The following is an 18239-nucleotide window of genomic DNA, read 5'->3' on the forward strand; positions in this document are numbered from 1 at the left end:
AAGTGACGCGGTGCTGTCTGTGAAGCCTGGCGCTGATGACTGCGATTGCTGACCGAGGCAAGGTAGGCAAACAAACCTTGAAGTCCCAAGCTGTTGTGAAATACATCGGCATGTTTTCCCACGGACGGTCCAGCGAGGCCGGTGGGGGAGGAGTCCACCGAGCTGGCCTTATAATGATATGCTGATGTATTACAATAAGGTCCCCAATGTCTAATGGCGGGAAACGCAGCCCACCATCGATGGGCTGAGCGGGTGATCGCGAACTGGTTTCACGATGTTGTGAAACCGATTTTTGGCCGTCTCGCCATATTGTCCGCTCACGCTGTGGACACGCCGATGTCAGAGGGCATGGAAAATCCTGGCCCTAGACAGCGTTAAGCATTTTGAATGTTCAAAATTGTGAGCTGCGTCTCTGCCTTACTGACCTCATATTAATGTTATATTAAAATTGCTTTTTTGCCTTTGTGAAAATACCTGAGACAAATATAACACTTACCGATTCATGCAAGTAGCGTAATAATGTTTTGGGGCTGCAGTGACTTTAGTCCATGAAAATTGTATAATTGTCACACACTGCTTAACAAGGTACAAAAATATTTGATTTAAAAGAGAATTATTCACTCTTACAGGTGGTTACCAAGCGAGGAAAGGAATATATTTTGAAACACATTCCAAATATGCACAAGGACCAGTATGCACTTACAGCCTCAGAAGCACATCTCAAATACATCAAGGAGGCTGTCCAGCTAGATGATGTGGCTGTTCATTATTACAGGCTATATAAGGTAAGGAACAGAAAGAATATACTGTGGCTTCAGTTCAGACAGAATGCTCAGAATGTTTATTGAAAGCACTGACTGAAAGAATTTTCTATTTACTGAGATTTCTTTTTGTCTGATTGCTTTCACAACCTGGGAAGGTTACCAGTGATCAGGTTAGTGGAATGGTTGCCTGCAGCCGTATTGGTGTTGTCAACCATAGTTCGGGGAAACCGCAATCCAGGAAAAATAGTAAGACAGTGAGTGGCATTTTAGAGATGAAAACTCTGCAGCAACTCTGGTTAAAAAGTGATTTGTGACCTTGTAGCAACTGACTGGGGTTAGAGGGTGCAGGGAAAGCCTGACATTGCACTGAGGAGGTAAAGGCTCAAGGAGGGGGAAATAATAAAACTGTGAGATGCATAGGTACAGCTTATGCCTGCAGCCTATGAATTTTGTTTCATTCTTTGTTTTCTGTTTTTGCTTAGCAACAGTTATGGCCACACAAAAGTAAGAGTTTATTATACCATTTCATGGTCTGTCCTGGTTTACATGTCTTCAAAACCCAGCAAAGATATTGCGATGTAAAAATATATCCTGAATATTTTTTTTTGGCCCTCACTATTTCATGATAAGATACTGCACTTAGCCATTATCCAGTTTAACACAAAGGGTACATGCCCAAGCTCAGAAACATTGACCTTCGACCCAGCTCATTGTGTTTATGCCAAAACTCTTATTCTTCTGTACCTGTGTGTAAAACTATGCATGCCAAATGAATAAATGCACAGCATGCTTTCTGTACAGGCTTGTACCCACCACACTCCAAAAGTTGTTTGCTATCAAAATGAATTGCCACAGTTGTCGTTTACCTGCTATCTGCTGTGAACCTTCGTTTTTGCTGCTCATTTCTTAGTACCGAAAGAAGTGTATGAGGAAAAAAATACTTTATTCAACATTCTAACCAAAAGCAATAGAATTAGGGTGTTTGTTCAATGGCTGGTGCTCATTTTCATCGCTGTCTGGTTTTGATTAATATCCACATTATCATATGTTGTTATTTATTGGTTGCAATTTGGCACTCATTGCATCAGATAGAATCGCATCACCAGGATATGGTTGCTACAGTAATGATTGTACTCCTACCAAATAAAAATTGTTATAAACAGTAAAAAACAGCATTTAGTGTGTCCCCTACACCCAGAGTAGAAATTATATGCCATCTAATTAAGAAATTTGAAATATTAACAAATGTCTTGCGTTATTCTGTATCCAGTTCATCCCCTGTGCTATTTAATATTTGATCTACCTCTAAGAGTTGGGATGAACAGAATTTTGCATTAATGCTTATCTTTACTACACTCCAAGCAAATGCAACATGAGAAAAAATTTTTTCACACGAGTGGTTCAGGCCTGGAATGTACTGCCTGGAAGTGTGGTGGAGGCAGGTTCAATTGAGGCATTCAAGAGGGCATTAGATCATTATTTGACTAGAAACAATGTGCAGAGGTACGGGGAAAAGGCAGGGCAGTGGCACTAGGTCATAATGCTCATTTGGAGAGCTGGTGCAGACACAATGGGCCGAATGGCCTCCTTCTGTGCCGTTAAGATTCTGTGATTCTGTGGATTCTGTAAAGTACATTGGGCCATCTTTATTATGTTATTTTTTTCATATTGGTTAATATTCCTGCATGCTCATCATGGACAAAAGATTTCACAACTGTCATTGTACAGCAATCCCACTATTTTACCATTTTCGTGGAATCTAGTGTTATTCCTCTGTAAACATTAGTCTGCCAAAAAATGTGTTTCTAGGTTCTGTGACAAGGTATTTGGTGGGGGTGGAGATTGGAGTATACAGATAATCGGGTGCAGGGATTGAGATGTGGGATTAACCCCCACTCGTTAGTAGCGATGCAGGTAGCACATAAATATCGTGCTGCCTGACCATTTAAAGGTGGCAGGCAGCCCATTGCTAAGTATGTTGCTGAGTGGTTGCACGCCTCAGCAAGATGCCTCGTTCATGCGAGGCTAGTACCACTTAAAGCCAGCCTACACTTCTTAAAGCCAAACTCCACCTTTTAAAGACAAGGCGCATCTTGGCTGCAGCAGCTGCTGGAACTGGTTCAAGAAGAGTGTCTGGTGGAAATGGCACAGCAGGCCAGATAGTGTGCCTCCAGCTTCTCTGGTTCAGCAATGGAAGCCTTGGTGCCAGAGGAGACAGTTCCTTTTCCTACCGAGGGCCGGAAGGCCCTCCAGACACTGAGAAGGCAGTGGGAGCAGGTAGCCATTGTTGTCAATGCCAGCAGTCAAGCTCTGAGGACCTGGATGCAATGCTGCAAAGCATTCAATGAGTGAATGCGTCTACATATGCATATCCTTATAAATAAACTGCTGGCCTTACACGGCACCATTCACTCACCTACCCAAAGTCCTGACTAAGCATGACTCATACCCGACATTCAGAGCCTCACTTCACAATTAGCACTGCTGCAATTCTCACACTCAAATCTCACAGCTTGCGCCCACTGTCAGCTATCCAACTGTGGCAGGCACATCAGCTAAACACATTGCATCACTCTCTGGGCGGTATTTTATGCTCTTCCCCTGTGGTGAATTTAGAGGTGAGGGGGCCATTTAATTGGTGGGATGGTGGCCAGTGGCGACATCGCCACCTTCCTGCCTCCACCCCAATTACGTCCGGGGTAGGAAGGCCTGTGGAAAGCCTTCTCGCCGGACTGTCAATTGAGGCTCTTAAGTGGGCAATATTTTTAAAAATTCATTTATGGGATGTGGGCATCACTGGCTAGGCCAGCATTTATTGCCCATCACTAATTGCCCTTTGAGAAGGTGGTGGTGAGCTGCCTTCTTGAACCGCTGCAGTCCATGTGTTGTAGGCCCACCCACAGTGCTGTTAGTGAGGGAATTCCAGGATTTTGACCCAGCGACAGTGAAGGAACGGCGATATATTTCCAAGTCAGGATGGTGAATGACCTGGAGGGGAACTTCGAGGTGTTGGTGTTCCCATGTGTCTGCTGCCCTTGTCTATCTAGATGGTAGCGGTTGTGGGTCTGAAAGGTGCTGTCTAAGGAGCCCTTGTGAGTTCTTGCAGTGCTTCTTGTAGATGGTGTACACTGCTGCCACTGTGTGTTGGTGGTGGAGAGAGTGAATTTTTGTGGATTTGGTGCCAATCAAGCAGGTTGCTTTGTCCTGGATGGTGTCAAGCTCCTTGAGTGTTGTTGGAGCTGCACTCGTCCAGGCAAGCGGAGAGTATTCCATCACACTCCTGACCTGTGCCTTGTAGATGGTGGACAGGCTTTGGGGAGTCAGGAGGTGAGTTACTCGCCGCAGGATTCCCAGCCTCTGACCTGCTTTGTAGCTACAGTATTTATAAGGCTAGTCTAGTTCAGTTTCTGGTCAATGGTAATCCCCAGGGTGTTGATAAATAGCCAATTAAGGGCCTCTTTCTGCCACTTCTGGTGTTAACCCAGCAAAAGGCAGGCTTGTTGCCACACGGGCAGCATGACAGGCAAGTCTGTGTGGGTTGCTTGTGGTATCCTGGGGGGGTGGGGGTCCTTCGTTCAAAGGCACTCGGTGTCTGATTGAGGAACCCAGCATCCACAGGTTAAGGGGGAGGGGGCCTCTGAGAGCCATCCCCCTAACCCTGCTACCAACCTCCACTCTATGAAACCCCTCCCAGCATCCCTGACCTCCGCGATCCTGGGCCTCTGGTGGGTATATTTCCCGCAGCAGCCACCGCCTTCCCAGTGGCACTGCTGAGTAAAGGCCAGCAGCTCTCGGCAGGTGGGAATTCCTGTCCCAGGGGTCCTGATCCTGTGAAAGTCCCACTGCTGACTTTTCAACTGCCTGATTGTAATAGGGCAGACTTTCCAAGGAGGAGGCAGCATGGGTCTCACCAGCTGGCAGCTGAGATACCTGTTGCCTCCATAAAATTCCTCCCATTAGCACACTTCCCTCTCTCTTGCAGGACAAAGTGACCCATAATAGGAGGGTAGCAGCTAACTAGAGGGGGACTGCAGGACCTCACCTTCCTGGAGGAGAAGGTGCTAGCAGTCATTGGAGTGTCCATGACTGAAGCCCTGGTCAGCAGCAAGGCTGCAACTGTAAAGATTGATGGTACATTCCTACCTAATCCATTGACATGCCAGCTCCCCCTAATCCCACACACTCTTGTGATTTACAAGCTGCAGATGGTGTAACCATGCATCTCTTGTTTCCCCACCTTATCCCTCACCCCAATTCTACCCTGTGCCTATATCCTTTCAGATGCCCAAGAACTGGCACCAGCTGGTCAAGTGCTGGTGCAGGATTCTGATGTGCAAGAAGGACAAGAGACTGATAAGAAGAAACACTTTCACTCAACACCAAATTCACAGCCGCCAGCTCAGATACTGGCACAGTGTGAACCTTAGAGAGTAGTAGAGAGGTTGGATCTGCACATGGTGAGTCACCAGTGGGCTGTAGGTAGGGCAGGGCAAGCTAGTGTGGGGAACAGCTCCTTGGAGGGAGAGGCCGTCCATGGGTCCTCATGCTGAGGACTTTGATGGGCTGGCATACAGAAAAAGGCTGATGGCAATACACATGAGAATGTTTGGTGCATTGAATAGTCTGCTAGAGAGCCTGTTCTCACTCTCGGGGAGCATGGAGAACTCAGCTCCAACTTGGCACAGGACTTTGCATGGCACCTGGAGCCCATCCTTTCCAGTGTGGAAGTGATGACAACTCCATTAGTGCTGACCTCCACAGCTGACCATGATATAGCGCCTGATGGCCAATATCTCAGCTTTCATTGCAGCACAACAAGGACCCAGCCAATGTCTCAGTGCTGCAGTGGAAGCTCAGGCTGAGGCCATGAGATCTCTGCTTATTGCCATGCAACCCCTGCTTGTTGCCTTGCAGGCTTTGACTGCTGCCATCATGACTGCAGACACCAGTGCTTAAAGGGACTTGAAGGGTCTCACAACAACCAGCAGTCTGTGCTGCAGCAGGTTACAAGGATTGCTGAGGTGCTGCCCTGAGGGAGTGGAGGTGGCTTCATAGGGCATGAACCTTCTACTCTATCTCAGGATGACAGCAGGTTTGTGCTGTCACCACGACCACGCCACCAGTGTCCCTGCAGGTGCCTGTCAGCCATCTAGCCCACAATGTGCCGTATGTCCTAACATGGTGTCCTCTGAAGCCTGGCTGTTTAGGTCCCTCCTTGAGGGTATCCTTAGGCCATCAGCAGCCTTCCATCAAGTGTACTGTAAGCACTGGGGTAGCACTGTGCGGGAGCACAAGGACAGGCAAAGGCACCTGCAGCACAGGCAGGAAGGGGATATGCAAGGGTGAATAGTTAACTTTTGCGTGTATATTGGGTGCTTTGTTGGATAAAATTGGTATGAAATGGTTGCTTTGTTGTGGCTTTTATTTCAACATCGTGGCAAGGAAGATGCTGTAGTGTTCCATAACACGAATGGAACTGTTTTATGATGGGGAATTGGGGTTGCATTCATGCAAAATGTAGTTGGATGAGGCAATCACAATTAGCACAGCAAGAACTGGGATCTGCAAGATGCCTCCTCCCTTCCTCCCTCCATCCCTCCAGCTCCCTTATCGAGCTGCTTTCCATATCCCTGGTGGCAAGTGCTGTGCCCTCATTATGGAGAATACTGCAGACTGCTACAGGGACACATGCGCAGCTCTATACTGGAGGGCTCCTCCAGAATTGTTGACGCAATGGAACTGTTGCTTCAGCACCCCTATGATCTTTCATGTACTGTAGCAGCACGGCTCTCATTGTGTGTCGATTGGCCACGTGTGGTTGGGTTGTGGAGGGGAGTCATGAGCCAAGTATAGAGTGGATAGCTCTTGTCACCCAGCAGCTACCCTCTGCTTTGATGTGATGATTAGAAGATTGAGGGAACAGAGGCTTGGTGCAGAATGAAAGCATCAAAACTGCTGTCAGGATAGCAAAATTCACTGGCATGGTGCGCCGAGCGTGGTCACACACCAGCTAAACATTAAATGAGTGAAATCCTTTACCGTTGGGGTACATCTCAGCCTTGAGATGCAGTGCCTTCAAAGTCATGTGTACACTCTATCTACTTTTCTCTGGTCAGAGAAAGCACAATGAAGTCCTCTCTCCTGGCATAAAGAACTCCTCTGTACTACAAAGTCCTCTGTACTAACATCTGGGAGCTTGTGATAAAATTGGGAGAATTGTTCCTCACGCCAGTCAATCAACAGCCTGATATAATCATACTCACTGAAACATACTTTACAGCCAATATCTCAGATATCTCCATCACCATCCTTGGGTATGTTCTGTCCCAACAGTAGGATGGAACTAGCAGGGGTGGGTGGCACAGTTGTGTGCAGTCAGGAGGGAGTTGCCCTTGGTGTTCTCAACATTTACCCCAAACCGCATGAAGTCTCATGACATCAGGTCAAACACGGAGAAGGAAATCACCAGCTGATTACCACCTACCACCCTCCCTCAGCTGATAACTCGGAACTCCTCCATGTTGAACACCACTTGGAAGAAGCACTGAGGGTACCAAGGGCACAGAATATTATTTTGGGTGGGGGGGCGGGGGGAGAGAGGAGGGTGGAATTTCAATGTCTAGCATTGCTAATGACCAATCTGGCCAAGTCCTAAAGGACATGTTTGCCAGGCTGGGCCTGGGGCAGTGAGTGAGGGAACCAACAAGAGGAAAAAAAAACTACTAGACCTCCCCTCAACCTTTATTGTCGGAGATGTATCTGTCCATGACAGTATGGGTAGGAGTCCTTGTGGAGATGGAGCCTCTTCTTCATGTTGAGGATGCCCTCCATCATGCTGTGTGGCACTACCATCATGCTAAATGGGATATATTTGAAACAAGATTTAGCAACTCAAAACTGGGCATCCATGAGGCGCTGTGGGTCTCAGCAGCAGAATTGCATTCAATGATAATCTGTAACCACATAGTCTGGTATATCACTCACTCTACCATTGCCATCAAGCTGTGGGATCAACCCTGGTTCAATGAGGAGCGCAGGAGAGCATGGCAGGAGGAGCACCAGGCATACCAAAAAACTGAAATGCCAACCTGGTGAAGATAAAATACAGGGCTGCTTGCATACCAAACAGCAGAAGCAGCATGTGACAGACAGAGCTAAGTGATCCTGCAACCAACAGATCAGATCAAAACTCTTCAGTCCGGCCAAACCCAGTTGTGAATGGTGGTAGACAATTAAACAACTAATCGGAGGAGGAGGCTCCACAAACATCCCATCCTCAATGATTGGAGAGCCCAACGCATCAGTGCAAAAGACAAGACTGAGGCATTTGCAGCCACCTTCAGCCAGAAGATCCATCTCAGCCTCCTCAAGAGGTCCCCAGCATCACAGATGCCAGTCTAGAGCCAATTTTATTCACTCCACATGATATCAAAAAAACGGCTGAAGGTACTAGATACTGCAAAGGCTATAGGCCCTGACAATATCCTGGCAATATTACTGCAGACCTGTGCTCCAGAACTAGCCGTGCCCATAGTCAAGTTGTTCTAGTGCAGCAACAACACTGGCATCTACCCGACATGTGGAAAATTGCCCAGGTATGTCCTGTCCACAAAAAGCAGGAAAATCCAATCTAGCCAATTACCGCCCTACCAGTCTATTCTCGATCATCAGCTGGGAGGTGTCGTCAACAGTGCTATCAAGTGGCACTTATTCAGCAATAATCCGCTCGCTGATTCTCAGTTTGGCTTCTGCCAGAGCCATTTGACTGCTGACTTCATTATTGCCTTGGTCCAAACATGGACAAACAAACTGAACTCAGGAAGTGAGGTCAGAGTGACTGCCCTTGACACCAAGGCAGCATTTGACCAAGTGTGGCATCATGGGGTCCTAGCAAAACAGAACCAATTAGTATCAGAGGAAAAACTCTCTGCTGGTCGGAGTGATACCTAGCACAAAGGAAGATGGTTGTGGTTGTTGGAGGTCAATCATCTCAGTTCCAGGACATCACTGCAGGAGTTCCTCAGGGTAGTGTCCTAGGCCCAACCATCTTCAGCTGCTTCATCAATGACCTCACTTCCAGCATACGATCAGAAGTGGGGATGTTCGCTGATGATTGTGCAATGTTCAGCACCATTCATGACTCTTCAGATACTGAAGCAGTCATGTCCATGTGCAGCAAGACCTGCACAAAATCAGGCTTGGGCTCATAAATGGCGAGCAACATTTGTGCCATGCAACTGCCAGCCAATGACCATCTCCGACAAGGGATAACCTAACCATCTCCCTTTGGCATTGAACGGTATTACCCTTGCTGAATCCCCCACTGTCAACATTCTGGGGGTTACTATTGACCAGAAAATTAACTGGAATAGCTACATATATACTGTGGTTACAGGAGCAGGTCAGAGGCTGGGAATTCTGTGGTGAAAAACTCACCTCCTGACATTCCAAAGCTTGTCCACCATCTACAAGACACAAGTCAGGAGTGTGATGGGATACTGTCCACTTTCCTGGATGAGTGAGGCTGCAACAACACTCAAGAAGCTTGACAACATCAGGGCAATGCAGCCACTTGATTGGCACCCCATCCACCATCTTAAATATTCACTCCCTCCACCACTGATGCACCATGGCAGCAGTGTGTACCGTATACAAAATGCACTGCAGCAACTCGCTAAAGGTTCTTGAGCAGCACCTTCCAAACCCACAACTTCTACCACCTAGAAGGACAAGGGCAGCAGGTGCATGGGAACACCACCACCTGCATTTTCCCATCCAAGCCACACACCATCCTGACTTGGAAATATGTTGCTCTTCCTCTTTTGTTGCAGGTTTAAAATTCTGGAAGTCCCTTCCTAACAGCACTGCGGGTGTGTATCTACACCACGTAGACTGCAGCAGTTCAAGGAGGCAGCTCACAACCACCTTCTCAAAGGCAATTAGGGATGAGCAACAAATGTTGGCCTTGCCAGAGGTGCTCACATCCCAAGAAATTATAAAAAAAGTGGTCCAAGAAGATCCAAAGTGGATAAGGCCTCTGACTGTGAGCCCAGCTCCCCTCCTCCCTTTGCAGGCAGCTTGTCCTCTTCTTTGCTGCTTCTACTCCATCTCCCGCTCTTGCTGCAACCAAAGGGTAATTGCAAGTGAGCCACCCATGACCAGGAAGATGTTTGCCCAAAGACCTTCAGTCCTTTTCCACATGCAGCAGCAGCCCCTGTCAACTTCACCAACTTTAACCAACTCTTCAACCCACCAAGCACTTCCACAATCTCAAACAGAACCAGGAGAAATTAATCTGAAAGTGGTTGATGATTCCTTTGAATGGAACTAGTGGTGGTTGGGGGTGTGTGCTGAACACGTATTCAGCTGTGTGTGTTTAAAAGAGGATGTAAGCTGGAGCAGTGAGGTTGAAAATGGCTGCACTGGCGTCAAAATAGTGTTACACACTGACTGATGTCAAGATCTTTCTTAATGCCCTCCCACATGGTAAGTTTGGTTCTGGGGGGCATTCAACCAAGGGGGAGGATGCCATTTTGGTACTAAAACTGATAGGTGCTGCAGATTTTGCCACCTTAGACTTTCTTTTGTTAATTGCTAGATGTAATTAAAGTATTTCCACTTGGATAGTGATGGACTTTTCTATAGTTCCTCTTTAGATTACATGCACTAATCATCCCTCAGGGCTCCCTGGTGTAACAATCTAATTATGGATCTAAGGCTCAATTTAAATCTGTGTTCAGCTGTTTGTGAAATTGGTATTGTTCATTCATAGATCAGTTTCAAACGAATAAATACTGATTAGAATACAATCTCCGAACAAAGTCTGTGGGTGTTACTTAATGCCCTCCCATGTGGCAAGTTTGGTGGTGGGGGCATTTAATCAAGCAGGAGAGTGACAGTTGGGTACTCCGCCATCTAACTTCCTCCACCCCAATTAAGTCCGTGGCGGGAAGACTCGTGAATGGCCTTTCCACTCCCCCCACCATGAATTGAGTCCCTATAGTGGGCAATTAATGCCCACTTAAGGGCTTCATCCTGCTGCTGCTGGTATTAACCATGAATCGAGTGGCAGGCTGGGGCTCACCGTGCAGGGAGGACAACATACAAACCCCTGTGGGATCACTTGCAGGGGAGTTTCCCTTGTTCAAAGGCACTCAGTCCCTGATCGAGGGACCCGGCATCAGGAAGGGGGCGGGTCCACTAAGGGCCACCACCCTGTCCTTGCTGCCAACCACCATCACCCCCACCCTGCGATTGGTGGGTGCAGTAGCGGCAGCAGCCAACACCTCCCTGGTGGTGCTGCTGTTCAACAGAGCTACTGGCTTCCGAATGGCTGGCAGCTCTTTGGTGGGTGGCATTTATGCCCCTGAGGTCCTTGATTCCTGGAGAAGGCCTACTGCTGGCCTGTCAAGTGCCTGAGTGGCACATGAGGTGGTGGGCCTTCCCGTAAAGAGGCACCAGGGGACTTTTGCTGGCTCTCCAGCCAGCGGCCAAGATCCTCGTTGCCTCCATTAATGACTGTCCTTCTGTCACAAATGTCTCAGTTCAGGACTGTTGTGCATCAGTAATTAAAGAATCAAAAGCCTCTTACTTAGAAATATAGGTTGAATCACCTAAGTTGGTTGTAATTATTTAATGCTATCAGAAATTATTACGAACCTGTTAACCTATTGCATGCTTCTCTGCTAGCACAGCTTAAAGCTGATGAAACCAGCATGCACCATTCATCTGATAGAAAACTGCCATAGTTGTTGAATATGATTGCTCTCTGGTTGCATTTTCATTTATGATACATTTTGTTGCATTTAGGATAAAAGGGAAATTGATGCTTCACTGATGCTGGGCTTGACTCTTCAAGGGCTTCAGATATTTCAGGTAAGATTTGAAACTGTTTTGTATAAGTCCAACTCATGTATCCCTTCTCGCCTTTCCAGGTTATAATCTTAGTGGCACCCATCCTTCTCAAAAGACGATGGTGCAAGTGGCAGGGTACTAATTGCTTTGCCAAACTACAACATTGTTAATTCTTTAAAACGGTCCTTACCACAGGCACAAATCGCAGGTTGTTAGTCACTGCGGACTTTCAGGGTGCTCTGTAATAATAAGGGTGACCTTAGTACTCGGGTACATCACATTCCTCGATTCATGGCCATTCTCCTGGATGACTGTCCTCACACCATTTCCCAACCTCACTCTGCCCCCAACTCATGACTGTACTTACCCCTGCACTTTCCAACTTATGCCCGGTGCCCAGCTCTATCCCCTTCCCCACCACCTGCACCAAGCCCCTCACTCCCTGCTTTCCCCAACTGTCACAAATATAGTAACAGACCCCCTGCACTGCTACAGTAGTGTTTAAAAGCCTCCTCTCTTGCAGCTCTCAACTCATCAACTTCTACCCCAAAAACTTTAAAATCCATTGCAGCTTGGACAGATGAGTTTCTAATTTGCACATTGGTCATTACTTAGAAGAAACGTTTAAATATAAATATCCACCCTCCATAAGCTGGTTTTGAATTTTATAAGTTAGGCTCCCATTTCTAAAAGGGATTGAGTGAGAAGATGGCCTTAGTCCTGTGTTCCACCACCACAGTGGCCCTAGGCCTGGCCTCCTGCACCCTGCTGGTCCCCAACCTTCACACTCTGCTGGCCCAGGCCCAGGCCCCAAGCCCTTGCTTCCCATTGGTTGTCACTTCCTTGAGCTGTCCTGAAGTTCAGAGCTTGGCCTCTAACCACCAAACAGGCCTGGATTCCTCTCCTTTAAATGGCAACAGGTCATGGCTTTCAGAGTTTGCATCGCACTCGATTTCTCCCTCTTGCTAAAGTATTCAAACTGCAAAAAGTATTGTAATTTGAAGTCACCATTTACATAATGGGATTTTTGTATTTAGGTTAATTTGACAACTTTCATATTAAATCACAAAGTATACTCAGAAGTAGCAGAAGAAGCTTCAAACATTTTAATTTTTATTTAAACCAATTAATTTAGCAGCATTAATGAGTATTAACTGCTTCACTGTTCCATTTAACTGCATTAAGACTCTTCTCTCTACCTAAATGGCTGCAGGGATAAGGTTCACTGTTACATGCTATTGTTGTTTATTGCTTCATATTATATGCAGTACTAAATTTCAGATGTATTTCATGACACAATGGCCAATGACTTAAACAGACAACTGATTTTTTTTTTAAACCCACATAAGCTAGCTCACAGTCCAGTTAGAATGACACCAAGTGATTATATATTTCGTAATGTCAGTGTGAGAAGTCTTAGTCCATCCCATGAAGGCCAGAAACACCATTTAAGCTGAAAGACTGGCAGAAATTAGGTTCAAATACAATTCAAACAGAAGGATAAAACACAGTGAAGGTTTTACGAGCTGAGAAAAACAAACGAGTTTCATGAAACAGCATATGTTTTATTTCAGTCAGCTTCTAGCTTTGTGTGTGACATAGCCAAGTCATTAGATAGAGATTTGATAGAGGTATTCAAAATCATGAGGGGTCTGGACAGAATAGATAGGGAAAAAATATTCCCATTGGTGAAGGATCAAGAACAAGAGGGCACAGGTTTAAGGTAATTGGCAAATGGAAGCAATGGTGACATGAGGAAAAACTATTTCACATGGTGAATGGTTCAGGTCTGGAACACACTGTCTGAGAGTGTGGCAGAGGATTGTTACCTGCAAAGGATGTGCTACGGGGAGAAGTTGGGAATTGGCAGTAGGCAAATTGCTCTTACAGCGAGCCAGTGGAGACACAATGGGCCGAATGGCCTCCTTCTGTGCTGTAACCATTCCATGATTAAAAATCATGGAGTTGATAACAGACATGTAGAGTGTTTGCCCATTGTATAACATAGATTATCTGAAGCTATGGGTACAGTGGGCCTAATTTTATATTTTCATTTTGCACTCAAGCAAAATTGATGCATGATTCACTGTTTTATGCTATATTACTCTTACCTGATATTTTGCGTATTACAGTATAGAACAGTGGTATATTTTAGTTAGGAGCTAGCAGTTTCTGTTGAATTTAATTGCCAGAGCTTCCGCTTGCTATTGCAGCAGAGGGTGTCCCTGCTAATGGTGATGTATCACTAAAGGGAAAATCCTCTCACACCCAAAAAAAAAAATCAGTTTGGCATATTAGTGCCTTGTAGTCAAGATAAAACAGGCCATAAAAGGCTTGAATATGTAGACATTTTAGAGCCCTTTAGGCTTTGAGCTGACTGAATCATTGAGGAATCCCCAGCCCTACTGTCATAATTTGTCCAGGATACCATATTGAAAGTTCACCATATCCAAAACTTTTTCTTTAATTTATGAATTTATCAATTTATTTATTTTGACTGTCTGCAAAACCTACAGTTTTGCTAGTAAAAGAGGCACAAAAATAGCTTTGGTGGTTAGATAGAAATGTCAAATCGAGCTCCCCATATGATTTAGCAGAAGGCAAAATGATGCTCATCTGGAGCTACAATTACACTAATCATTGTCATTTTCACTTCACAACATCCCTGTACCATATCCAAAAATAGAATATGATTAAAATGTGTCATCTTCCTGACCATCCAGTAGAATTAGAAACATTTTCCAGGTGTCTGTATTTTATTCTCATGATTTTGTACAGATTCCAGCTTTTGGGTGTCAGTGTGATTTAATGAAGTCATATGACTGAGGAAAAAAGATTCTCTCATTTTCAGTAACTAAAACTTAAATGCATCCCCCTCTCACTCTTTTGTCCCAGTGCAAAGGATAATGGATTCAGGATAGAGGTAACTGAATATATTTCCCTCATGATTTAATGTTTTCCAGGTTGTTGGGGAATCTAAACAATTGTTATATGATTTTCCTTGGACCAACGTTGGCAAGCTCGTGTTTGTGGTAAGTCATAACATTCATAACAGAGCTTGATCTTCCCCTAAATTATGAAAGACAGAATCTGTTTCCTCCCAACTATTGTTTTGGTTGAAATCCAGAGACCATAAGGAGTCAGAGGCCAAGAGCAAGGCGGTTGTCTGTTGAATTATGCACCTTGCTTAATCATCATTCACAATTTTGTGGGTGGAATTTTACGCCAGTGGGATTTTATGGTCCTGCTGAAGTTAATGGGCCTTTGAACGGCTCACCGTATTTTATGGCCGTGCCCCTGCTGAAAGGGGGCCGTAAAATTCCGCTCCGTGTTTCGGAACAACTCCATGTTTTAGTTTTGAAATTTGAGTTACATACAAGAACACTTCTCTCAATCTCAACAGAAACAGTTTACATGAACAGCATCCTTTTTAAAAAGAAGAGACCAAATACACTCAGAAGTATCAAGTGGTTGTGCTGGAGTGAAAAGGAAATATATTTATGCTAAAAATGTTTTGTATATTCCTTAGCGATATCTCCACCACTTTGTGATCATTACCGTTGCTCTTTTTTAAATCTAAGGAAGTAAAATAATGTTGTATAAACAAATTATTACTCTTTTATAAAACCAGAAAATATTTAAAACATTCAATAGGTCTGTCAACATCTGTGAAAGGAGAGACAAAGGCCAATGACCCTTCAAAAGTCCTGAAAAATGGTAATTGACCTGAAACATTGGGCGGCATCGTCCCAGATTTGCAATAAGTGCGGCAGTGGGCGGGTACCTGCCAGCCGCAATGGAGGGTCTTCACTCCATATTGTCCCAAACCTGGCACGTTACTTATACATTCCCAGGATACATGCCGTTTCCATGGTTGGCGGGCTCTCATTTGCCATCACCTCACCACTTCACGCCAGATGCCAAATTTAAAGTCCAGCCACGCTCAGTGCTTCCAGCTCAGGACTGCAACAAAGAAGACATGGCCCTGAAAGGCAAGAAGATTGCAGCCCTCGAGCACCTTTTGGATGCCGTGGAGGCCCGCTGTGATGTTGTCTACCCCTGCTCTGGCCGCAGGAGGGGCAGCTACATTACCACTCTGGCTGTAGGCAATGGCACTGATCACCACTGCCAATGTTGCATAGAAGAGGTTGGCCATCCAATGCAGATAGAGGGTGAATGATCTCATCTGTGCAGCCAGGGTATAGCAACCATTTCATCATGCTAAACTCACAAACTTAAGCCCATCACAAATTCACTGGCATCTCACTCACTGCCAGCTCAAGGGACATCACCACCCATTCTCTCACACACACCCTCACATGTCCATCTAGCCTCATCTCCTCTGGAGAATGACTCTTCAGCCCTCACCACCTTGAGGCCACTTGCACAGATCAACACGTGCCCCCGCACACACCCTGGATTACCCCCTTCCCCAGTACAGCCCTTGTCCTGTAGCCTCTTCCCTTGCCTGAGGCCACTTCTCACCCTTCACCAAGCAAGCCCTAGCACTGCAGCCATTGAAAAGCCACTCACATATGGCTGATCTGGTTGGTTGAGACTTGCTGTGAGCCCCCTAAAAATGATGTGGTGCTGTCTGTGAAGCCTGGCACTGATGACTGAGAGTGCTGACTGAGGCAAAGTAGGCAAACAAATCTTGAAGACCTGAGCAAAGTGCAGCCCACCAGGCGCACATCACTTATGTGCTGTTGTGAAACACGTTGGCGTGCTTTCCCACCGATGTGGCCGGACGATCCAGCGGGAGGGTTGAGTCTGGCGGGCTGGCCTTATGCTAATGTATTACAATGAAGTTCCTGACGTCCGATGGTTGGGAACGCAGCCCGCCATCGGCAGGCTGAGCAGATGATCGCAAACTGGTTTCACACCGTCATGAAACCCATTACGCCATATTGTCTACTCACACCATCGAATGGGCATGGCAAGTCCCGGCCATTGACTCTGTTTCTCTCTCCATGGACACTGCCAGACCTTCTGAGTGTTTCCAACATTTTAGGTTTTTATTTTGGATTTCCAGTAATTTGCTCTTGTATTAGTTTTTGTACCCTTTTATTTATTGAAGATGAGGGTTCGCGCAGTACAAACAGCGCACAAGATAATCTTAAAGGAGTACCTACCCTGCAGAAGAGTGCAATGTCTTTTGGTATTTATCCTTTGCCAGATTTATAGAGTTTGCCATTAATAGTAATAATTTGATAATTAAATGATAATTAATATGATAATTGCAACAGTGTTCATTGCATTCTTGCTGGTCATTTTATTTCATTGAAATGCATAGGATTATCACAAAGATAAATACAGATAAGGCAGACCATTTGGCTTGTCCAGCCCATCCTTTTATATAAAATTGTTATCCTTCCATCATCACACTATTTAAATGACTTGTGAGTGCCCCCGATGGTTTTTACCTCTACTCCCTGCCTGGAAGACCACTGCGATATTAGTCACATAATTTTTGATATAATTCATGAACTTGCCTTTTACCAGTTTGTGCCTATGCCTCCTTATCCTGCAGTTTATAATCTTTAATCCTTCCCTGTAAACACACAAACAGTTGAAATGTGCCAATATTTTTGATTTCCTTATGCCAATCTTGTTTTGTGTATGCATTTAAATTCACAAAAATTACGTTAAATGTTAAATTTGAAGTAAACTCAACAGGCTCAGTTCAATAATGAGCTTAAAACATGAATATTATAAAATTGATTTGACGTATTATTTCATGGTTTCAATGTTTAGGCTGAAATATTTGCTTGAATGAGCCTGAGTTCGGAAATAATGGTAATTATAACCCCCATCTGCTCTAATGATTATTATACTGAAGTAAATAATTGCCTCACATACAAAGGAATGCAGAATTTATATCTTGTAGCTTAACATTAGTGGTGACATTCCGTGGATTCAAATACCAAATGGCAAACTGTTTAAGTAATTTGACCAGCTGGCAGCTCCTGGTGCAGAAAATCATCATCACAAAGCTGCTAGTAAAAGCACAACTGTGAAGATTTAAATACCTGCGTGACACTACAATTTGAGAAAATTGTTGTTCATCTCCACACATCTGCTTAGAATGCTGCCAAGTTTTTATTCCCACAGTCTGAAAAATAATCCAGCTTTCCACATGAAATATGAAAGATGCATGTTCACATGCAAGCAGAACACATTGGATTCTTAGGAATCACCGAATCTTTACAGTACAGAAGGAGGCCATTCAGCCTATCAAATCTGCACTGGCTCGCTGAAAGAGCATTCTACCCAGTCCCATTCCCCTGCCTTATCCCCATAACCTTGCACATTCTTTCTTTTCAGATATCAACCCAATTCCCCTCTGAATACCTTGATTGAACCTGCCTCCACCACCCTCTCAGGAAGTTTGTCCCAGACTCCAACCACCCTCTGGGTGGAAACATTTTTCCCTGCATCGCTTATACTCCTTTTGCCCATTACTTTGAATCTGTGCCCCCTAGTCTTGATGTACTCTTGAGTGGGAATAGTTTCTCACTATTTACCTTGCCTATACTCCTCAGGATCTTGAATATCTATCAAGTCTCCTCTCAGCCTTCTTTTCTCCAAGGAAAACAGTCCCAACCTCTCCAATCTATCCTC

The 18239-nt window shown here is 45.2% G+C and overlaps 1 protein-coding gene across 1 annotated transcript in view; it reads left to right on the plus strand.

The window, feature by feature from the left end:
• The window catches only part of frmd6 (FERM domain containing 6), a 160213-nt gene that overhangs the window by 105348 nt on the left and 36626 nt on the right, over window positions 1-18239 (plus strand). The window contains exons 7-9 of the mRNA XM_078562598.1: window positions 630-785; window positions 11574-11639; window positions 14582-14650. Coding sequence (XP_078418724.1) covers window positions 630-785; window positions 11574-11639; window positions 14582-14650 — 291 coding nt within the window. The remainder of the gene's footprint in view (window positions 1-629; window positions 786-11573; window positions 11640-14581; window positions 14651-18239) is intronic.

Source organism: Cetorhinus maximus, chromosome 18, assembly GCF_964194155.1.
Source record: "Cetorhinus maximus chromosome 18, sCetMax3.hap1.1, whole genome shotgun sequence".
NCBI lineage: Eukaryota > Metazoa > Chordata > Chondrichthyes > Lamniformes > Cetorhinidae > Cetorhinus > Cetorhinus maximus.